The sequence below is a fragment of the Echinops telfairi genome, unplaced genomic scaffold (genome assembly GCF_000313985.2).
Source record: "Echinops telfairi isolate 266 unplaced genomic scaffold, ASM31398v2 ScPeMD7_7410;HRSCAF=8448, whole genome shotgun sequence".
Classification (NCBI taxonomy): domain Eukaryota; kingdom Metazoa; phylum Chordata; class Mammalia; order Afrosoricida; family Tenrecidae; genus Echinops; species Echinops telfairi.
In genome coordinates, this window is record NW_022111310.1 from 16487196 (window position 1) to 16496499 (window position 9304).

Here is a 9304-nt window from a genome sequence, read left to right on the forward strand (position 1 = left end):
ATTATTTTAAACAATAGTTCAGCAAACTATTTTTAAATAGTTCAGCTATATTTGTCATATATAACTTAAGAGTAAAAATTACCTACATATGCAATAAGAAATGGTTCACTTGTGCAAAAATCAAACAAACTTATAGAGCCTTCTGAAGAATGATTGAGAATGATTTTGAGACCGCTTCTGGGTTTAAACCACAGTGATCCACCAACAGTGCCTGCAATTGTCCAAGAGCAAGGAGTGATGGCAATACATTTGAAATCTCTGAGTATATAACTCAGGTGTATTAATGCTCTAAATATGAGATTAAAATATCGTGATTTTTTAGAAAACCAGCTTCATTCACCTGCAATAATAATTCATCTTTAGTCTCTTGAAAAGTGGCAAATAGAAGAGTAGAAATACTGACTTATAATTGTAATTCACTATTTTAATAAAAAAAGCTTGCATTTGGTAAGAAAAGATTGAATTTAGTGTATGTTTCAGATGCCTCTGAAATGTATCATCATTCACAAGTGGGTTTAGAGTTTTTTTATTTTACCAAACAACATTGTGCGTCCATGAAAATTTTAATTACTAATTTATGCATATTGAAAGTATTTGAATTGTGATTATATGCACACATGATAATACAATTTAAACGATATTCAACAAAAAGGAGCTCTCCTTCCCATCCCAGACCTCCAATTCTATATTCTATCATACAAAGGCAATCATATTTAAATTTCATCTGTATTTTTTCAAAGACAATCTGTTAACGTAGAAATGTCAATACACCTACAAATACACACATAGCAACATGGAGATTCAGAGGGACAGAGGAAAACGCACACACTCACGTTTGTATACAAAGGAAGTATATGCTAGGTTCTGAAAACTGTTTCTTCCATTTAACAGATCTTTGATATCCTCTAGCATCACAGGTATATATTTTCACCTGCTCTTTTGTTTCCTTCTCTCAATTTTATATAAACATTTCATTCTTACATAAATAACAACCCTGTTCCAGAAGCAGATGACGGCATTAAGAGCTGAGGACTAATACGAAAAAGGACAATTAAACAAATAGACATAGTTCCTTACACACGGCGATACACAGGCTTTGAAATTTAATTATAATTTGTGGTGCTTATATACACAACATCCAAATAACTCAGAAATTATATATACAACGATATATACAAGATATTTGTTCCTCTCATTCTAATTATTCACATCATTGACAATTTTTAAAGTTTTATATTTCAGACTGAAGATCATTTGTAATCATTTTTTTTTTGAAACACTGTTCTCCATAAGAGATTTGGTGTCATGTTTGAACTCTTATTTCCATCCGCTGCTTCAGTGCAAAGAATCATTTTCAAATCCCCTCATACACAATGAGGTGTGACTTCTTGCTAAAGGCTTTTTGACATCCGTTAAATAAAAAATGTTCCTAACTTAAATAAAAGCCTCCGTTCAATCTTAAAAGTTTTCCTACATTCACTTTACTCCTGAGATTTCACTTTTGAGTGAGTTTTCACGTGTTTGGTCAGGGAAGTATTCTGTTTGAACGATTTCCCACATTCACTGCATTCATAGGGCTTCTCGCCAGTGTGGGATCTCTGATGTATCACAAGCTGTGATCTTGCACTGAAAGCTTTTTCACATTCATCACATTTATAAGGTTTCTCCCCAGTGTGCATTCTTTGATGTACGATAAGGTGTGCCTTCTGGCTAAATGATTTCCCACATTCATTACATTCATATGGTTTCTCTCCAGTATGGATTCTCTGATGCTGAGTGAGGCCTTCAATTTGTTTGAAGGCTTTTCCACATTGATTACATTCAAAGGGACTTTCACCCGTGTGAGTTCTCATGTGGTAAGTAAGAGATGAGCTGTGTCCAAAGGTTTTTCCACATTCTTTACATTCATAGGGCTTCTCCTTAGTATGAGTTCTTTGATGTATAATTAAGTGTGACTTTTTACTGAAAGCTTTCCCACATTCCTTACATTCAAAGGGTTTCTCACCTGTGTGAATTCTCATATGTTTAGTAAGGGAGGAGCTATACTTGAAGGCTTTTCCACATTCGTGACATTCATATGGTATTTCACCTGTATGCGTTCTCACATGTTCAGTAAGAGAGGAGTTATATCGAAAGGATTTTCCACATTCCTTACATTCATAGGGCTTCTCCCCTGTATGAGACCGCACATGTTGCATGAGGTTTGAGCTATGTGTGAATGTTTTCCCACATTCTGTACATTCATAAGGCTTTTCACCAGTATGAATTCGTAGATGATCAGTGAGGGCATGTTTATGACCATGGGCTTTGCCACACTGACTACATTCATATGGTTTTTCTCCAGTGTGAACTCTCTGATGTACAACAAGGTGAGACTTCTGGCTAAAGGCTAGCCCACATTCCTCACATTCATATGGTTTTTCCCCAGTATGAATTCTCTGATGATCAGTGAGTCCTTGCTTATGGCTGAGAACCTTCCCACACTGGTTACATTCGTAGGCTTTCACTTTAGCTTCAGTTTTGTCACACTTAGTAGAAGACGAGTTATGGCAGGATGGTTTCTTACGTTTCTTTCCAGTTTGAGTGTTGCCACACTTATCAGATGAGCTATCACTGGATAATTTCTCATGTTTCTTCCCAGTCTGGCGTTTGTGTTTCTTGGTATCAGACAAACTACAACTGAGTGATTTCTTGTGTTCTTTAGCTGCAGCAGACTTCTTTTTCGCACCATTTCTTATATGTACAGTTAAGTCTACGCTCTGTTTCAAACTCTTTCCATGTGAATCAAATTTTAGGCGCTTTTTGGGGGAAGAAACATGTTTTGCACTCACATTAACTTTTTTCTCCAGTGAACTACACTCAAGGCCTTTCTTTCTTGACAGAAGTTCCTTCTTGAGTCCAGTTTCCTTAGAGTGTTTATTTTGAGACTCCTGGTGCTTCTCTGCTGGGTCATCATCTTGCTGGGCTTCTTCTAAAATGGAATTCAATGAGATATTGTTATGAATCTTTCTACCTCATATAAACTTACTGCCATGAAGTTCATTCTGACTCATAGTGACCCCAAAGGACAGGATAGAACTGCCCTGTGGGTTTCTAAGACCGTAACTCTTTATGGATGTAGAAAGCCTCATCTTTCTCCCAAGGAGGGGATGGTGGTTTCAAACTGCTGACCTTGCAGTTAGCAGCCAATGAGTAACCTGTATGCTAATGGAGCTCCGGCCCCAATATAATGGAATGAAATGTATAATGAAATGCCCTGTTGTATGGGGTGATTCTTTATTCAAGCCTAGTCTCCCAAAGTGAAAGAAGTATCAAGTGAAACGGCCCCCATCTTCTTGGACTTGCTGTAGTTATAACAGGGAAAGAAAAACAACAGTGATTAGAAATACTTTTACTTATCTGCAAAGATGAATTGCAATTTAGGCTAGAAGATGAATTAACACAAGGAGCAATAGGTATGGAATAAATGAAGCATTGCCATCCATTGTAGCTGACATTTTTTAAAAGTCTCTATCTAGTTTAAGTGCCCAGCTCTGATAACTGCCAAGTCACCCAGTGGCTTCCTGGGGCTGGGCTACATTACCACAGCTTTCTAGAGTCCAGTCAAGAAATCCATGAATATTCTTCCTCGTAAAATGTATATTCTAGTCTCCACTGGATGCATACATTGAATTAATGATGGCTTTGTTACTGTGAAGTGCTGTCAAGTTAATTGTCTACTTACTGCAACCCCATGAGACAGAGTAAAACTGCCCCATGAGGTTTTCTAGATTATAATCTTTCTGGAAGCAGATTGCAAGATCATTCTCCTACAGAGCCAATGAATGGGTTAAAGTCACCAACTCTTGGTAAACAGTGAAGTGCTTAACTATTGCACTACAAGGAATATTTTTAAGATGGTTCTGATATGTCATATACTTTTGCATAAACAGAAAGCTCATTAGTAGAAATAATTAGACTTAAGTATATAGAGCAGATATATAACAAAGATAAATGTCCCCAATGAGATCATTTGCATAATCTCAATTTCTAATGATTTCCCAATTCCTGGTACTTCTTGGGAAGGTCTGTCTGAAATATATGCCCTTAGGGTTACAATATATATATGAGAAGGCTTCAAAAACTCATGGAAAAATGGAATTGAAAAAAACCAAACAAACCATTTTCCCATGAATTTTCAAAGCCCCTTTATAGGTCTATGTTTCTGTATTAAATTAATAACAAGTAAATATTTGTCATGCAACCAAAAAGACCAGAATGAAGACAATATGATGAGTATTGAATACTTTATAGATGACTAAGCAAATAAACAGGAAAAGATATTCCACTGTATCACTGTGAACAGTATAATAATGGCAATCTGTGTTTTTATAAAAACCCTATAAATATTCTGAATTCTTTCTCTTTCTCTCTTTTTAAAACAAATTATAAAGTTCTCAGTACATAGCTTTGCAAACTTGACATCATCTGAGTTTACTGTATACACATGAGCTTGTTTCTTATAGTTTATAATGGAGCACACCTGTTCTTGTCAGATCAGGCCACTAATTGATATTGTAGAGTTTATAGCCTTGATTTTCTTTTTTTCCTACCATAGTCTGAGCATTGTGGTAGACTGTGTCATTTGGATTTCAGTACTCTTCCTTGTGTAAGGATTTCTCTTCTCTTGAACTCAGGAGTGGCCAGGAGTTCTACTCTAACCAACACTATGCAGATGGGCAAAGAGACTTACAATCAGCAATCTTGAGTTATTATGTGGATCCACTCACCCTTTTTCTTTTGCCAAAAGGCTAGCATGTTCCATACAAAAACTGCACCTTCAACCTAAGTCCCCAAATACAGATAATGTGGAATATGGCCACCACTTGGTCAAGAATTCAGTCTTTCTTGTTGTAAGCGATTGCGATTCTGGGCTCATTTCTTAATGGAATATATCTTATCTTAAGCTGACTAGTACCAGTAACTTAACCAAACTCCCGTAAGTAAGAATGTATTGTTATATAGTGAGCCCTCCACAGGAACCTCTCATATGGAAAGGTTCATAGGAGGAAAATATCAAAATCTCCAATGTTAAAGCATCTTTGTAGTTTGGCTCATCCTTCCCTTGGGTTACTCTAACTTCCTATTACTACTTCCTAGTTAACAAAGAAGGATCTTAGGTCTTTAAAAATAATTTTAAAATTAATTATTTTCTGAAAAATTCCAAAGTTACCAAACAAGGAACTTACCTTCACTGGCTTCTCTGTGCTTCTGTCTTGCTAGTTCACTCACACAGCCTGGCCGTGGCCTCTTCTTCTTTCTCAGCCATGGCTCCTCTCCTTTTTCCAACTTGGAGATTATGTCTGATGGGGCAGTTTCATACCCTGCTCATAGGAAATGGCAGGAATTAAATGCAGAGCAGCAAGTACCATAGAAATCCAGCCCTGGCACATGAGCCCCGGGTCGTTGTATGAGAAAGAAGTTGGGACTTCAAAGGTTTTACAATGTACGTGTCCCTGTACTTCAGCTAAGTCTACCTTCCATTTCGGAAGTGCAGGTCCAAATATCCCTTCTACTGTCCACTAGGGACTGAAACTTTTTGACCCATAAAAATCAAGGTCAAACTGATCAAAGACTTCAGAGAGATAGCATCATAGCAGACACGTTTGTAATGACAACGTGATTGTCCTTACCCATTGACGCTACATTGCTGTAGTTCTCCAGCATCACATCCTTGTACAGGTCCTTCTGAACAGGATCCAGTTGCTCCCATTCCTTCTGAGTAAAGGCCATAGTCACATCTTTGAGTTTTACCATCCCCTGTAATTGTACATTACATCCTTGTTCAGTCTAGTGTTGTCCACATCCAGAGGAAGATTTTGACGAGATAATAACTTGTTCTTATCTTGACCGTACAATATTGACAAAATCCTTAGAGGATGCCTATTTTCTACCCCATTTTGGTTTTTTTTTAGAAATAAATATTATATTATCAATGACCCTGTCATGGATTTTATTTATGAAGATAAATTAAAATGTCACTATTTTATCAAAATTTTTTATGTCTTTTTTCTGTGCTTCTGCTACATTGTCTTTTTTTTTTTTAATCATTTTATTGGGCGCTCATACAACTCTTATCACGATCTATACATGTTGATGTCTCTTTTATAACAGTGGATGCTTGAAGGCTTTGGGAAAGTGTTTATAGGGTTCTGAGATAGAAGGACGGGACCTCTGGTTTTTATAACCAGTCAAAAGATAATTCATGTATTGTGAGCAAAAGAAAGACAATTTTAGCATAATGCACACTATGTACACTTTATAAAGAAAGAGGGAAATCAGGATGAAATCACACAAAGAAAGAGACATGGCAAGGAGGGGGGAAAGAAAGAGAACAAGGAGATGAGGGAAGATTTGGGGGAAAAAGGGAAGATTTTTGAAGAAAGAAAAAAGATCAGAGTAGAGAATTTGAGATTAAAGAAAATTTAATATATGGAGCTTTGTATGGAAGTTATCATATTGGTGAGTGCTTTGGAACATACATTTTCACCACAATGAAAGAGAGCACTGTGAGGAATAGAACCAGTTACATGTCTCGTTAAGTAATTTAATGTGCTTATATGACTGTTATGTTATAGCCTTGAAATCAAGAAATATAATGGAAGAATACTAAGCAAGATTAAACTATAAGTTCCTACTATCACTGGAAGAAAGATGGGCTTTCTACTCCCATAAAGAGTTACAGTCTTGGAAACTCACGTGGGGGCAGGGCTGCCCTGTCCTATAGGGTCATCAGGAGTCAGCATTGACGTGATGGCAGGGAGCATGGGCTTGTTCGTTTATCATTGGAAGGGGATAGGGACAGAAGAATATAAGCCATGCTTCAGCTCTTTTACTCATCATGAAAGGAGAATGAGCAGTTATTGAAATATGATATGTTCAAGCATATCTGTTTAACATTGAACGATAATGCACTACACCTACAGGTCACCGATAACTTGCTTGCATGTCACCAAACTCTAACCCTACAGACTTCCAATCACTGACTCCCAATAGCCCTCGAATACTGGTCCCTGTCCTACCAATCACTGAGCGATGCGGTCCTTCATAATCACTGAGCGCTATAATTCCAAAAGGACTGCCCCACGTAAACCTCCCAATTACAGCAGCTGCCTGCTTCTAAAGACACGCCAATCGTTTATTCCCACAGGATTCTCATTCACCGATATCCGTGCAACATGTTGAGTTGTACCTTCCTTGTGACCCAAACACTGACTCCTCCGAACACCCACATACTTTTATAGAAATCTTAATGACTGACTGTCAGCAAACTCCCTTACGCTTTCAATCTCGTCAGGCCAACCCTTTGCTTGCTTGCCTTCTCTGAAGTCTACTTTTCTCCTGAGAGGCCTGTGGCACAAGCCACTTGTGATTGGCTACTAACCTAAAGGTTGGCAGTTTGAATCCACCGCTCAGTGGTTCTGGGGAAGAAAAGGGCTGCCTGCTGAACTGCTTCCATAAAGATTACAGTCATGAAAACCCTGAGGAGCAGTCCTCATTTGTAACACATGGGGTCACCACGAGTTAGGGGCTTACTCGACCACAGTTGACAACAACCACCTCTATCTCCAAAAGGTCCTACTTCCTTTCAGAGTTCTCTAGTGGCGTTATCTGTCTTCCTGCTCCAGCCTACACATCCCAGGGACCTCCGCGCCCCAAGATGGGGTACACGACTACGTTCCATCATTCCTCCTGCCTCTCTCCAAACCCCTAATTCATTTAGAGTGTCCTCACATCTATACTCATTAATCTTCATGATTGGTATTATCTATCAACTTCTTACTCATTGTGTTGGGAGTCCCCAAGAACACCTCCTGGTTCAACGGCTGCCTAGGAGTGATCCAGGACCCTGACTATAAAGCATCATGCACATGGCTATAATTAATTACCCAAAGGGATACAAAGCAAAGTCAGCAAAGGGAAAAGGTGAAGGAGTAAAGTCCAACAAAAGCTAACATGAGTCCTCTCCTAATGGAGTCACACGGGCTACCCTTAACTCCTCCACCAACGAACTGTGACAACACATGGACACTGTTATGCACAGGAAGGCTGTACAGTCAGTGCATACGGTTTTACTAAGGCTCTTTCTGCCTCACACAGAACAATTCCAGATTTCCAGAAGGAACGCAGCTGTGCAGAGAAAGCCAAGTTGTTTGTAAACTGTCCAGGCACAGGTTTAGGTATCATGGGAATAATTTTCACTGTTATCAAGTTGAGTCTGACTCATAACCATCCTATAGGACAGGGTCGAAGTACTCCTGTGGGTGTCCAAGGCTGTAGCTCTTTATGGGGTCCTACAGTTAGGCACGCGGTGCATAACTTTTACACCACTAGGAATTCCTGTGGTAATACTGGCCCCATCTAGATTTCCAGATGTCAATGGTGGTGAAATGAAATTACTTGACAGGCTCTTCTAGCCATAGTCTGGATCCTCCTCCTCCCTCATGTTCCATATCAATCCTTCAGCAAGTCCTATTGGATAGCATGGGTGAATTGCACAATTCCTGAAAGTGTTCAAAGAGCTAAAAAATATTGTCAGAACCATTGCTGTAATTTCAGAAGAAGAGGGAAGGGGTTTTTCAAATATGAACACAGCATGTTTAGAGAAGAGAAGTTGCCTAAGTGTTTCTAATATATCAAACACAATGCCTATTGTCCAACTGGCCCACCTCTAAAAGAATAGGACCCTACTCCTACAGTGGAAAGATGGTTAAGGAGAAATCACGCAGCTCAGATAAAAGCGAAGAATACTGCATGTGAGGCAGCCAGAAGCAATACTCCCGGGAATATCTTAAATAACAATTTTATTGTTTTGTCAGGTATCATTTAATACCTTCTCACAATATTCTAAAACTTGTGGCATAATCTAATTTTGTATACCTCTTTTATTCTTAAGTATTAACTGAAATAATTAACTAAAAAAGATATAATAAACTACCTTTCAAAATCTTTTTTTAATACTTAAAACACTCATTATGGTAGCAAACTGGTTGTTAAATTATTTGAATTCCACCACTGTCTCTACCACAAATACCCTTTTTCCCTCAGAGCACTTATCAGTATCTGGGATTATCTTATTTGTTTATGTATTCATTGCCTCTTTCCTAGTTCTAGAATGTAAGGATACTGAGAGGGAGGGAGAGATTCTAGGTCTTTTTGAGGCTAGAGTCCCAGTACAGTGAACCCTCGTTTATCGCGGTTAATCGGTTCTAGACCCTACCGTGATAAATGAAATTCCGCGAAGTAGGATTCCTTATTTGTAAAT

The 9304-nt window shown here is 38.3% G+C and overlaps 1 protein-coding gene across 1 annotated transcript; it reads right to left on the reverse strand.

Annotated features, from left to right (window-relative positions):
- Window positions 1–510: 510 nt before the first annotated feature.
- On the reverse strand, window positions 511–5793 carry ZFP37 (ZFP37 zinc finger protein). The gene is made up of 3 exons (XM_045296612.1): window positions 5673–5793; window positions 5229–5363; window positions 511–2971 (listed from the first exon to the last, which is right to left on the reverse strand). Exons 1-3 carry the CDS (start codon window positions 5770–5772, stop codon window positions 1482–1484), a joined length of 1725 nt encoding a protein of 574 aa, XP_045152547.1. The 5' UTR covers window positions 5773–5793; the 3' UTR covers window positions 511–1481.
- Window positions 5794–9304: the final 3511 nt, after the last annotated feature.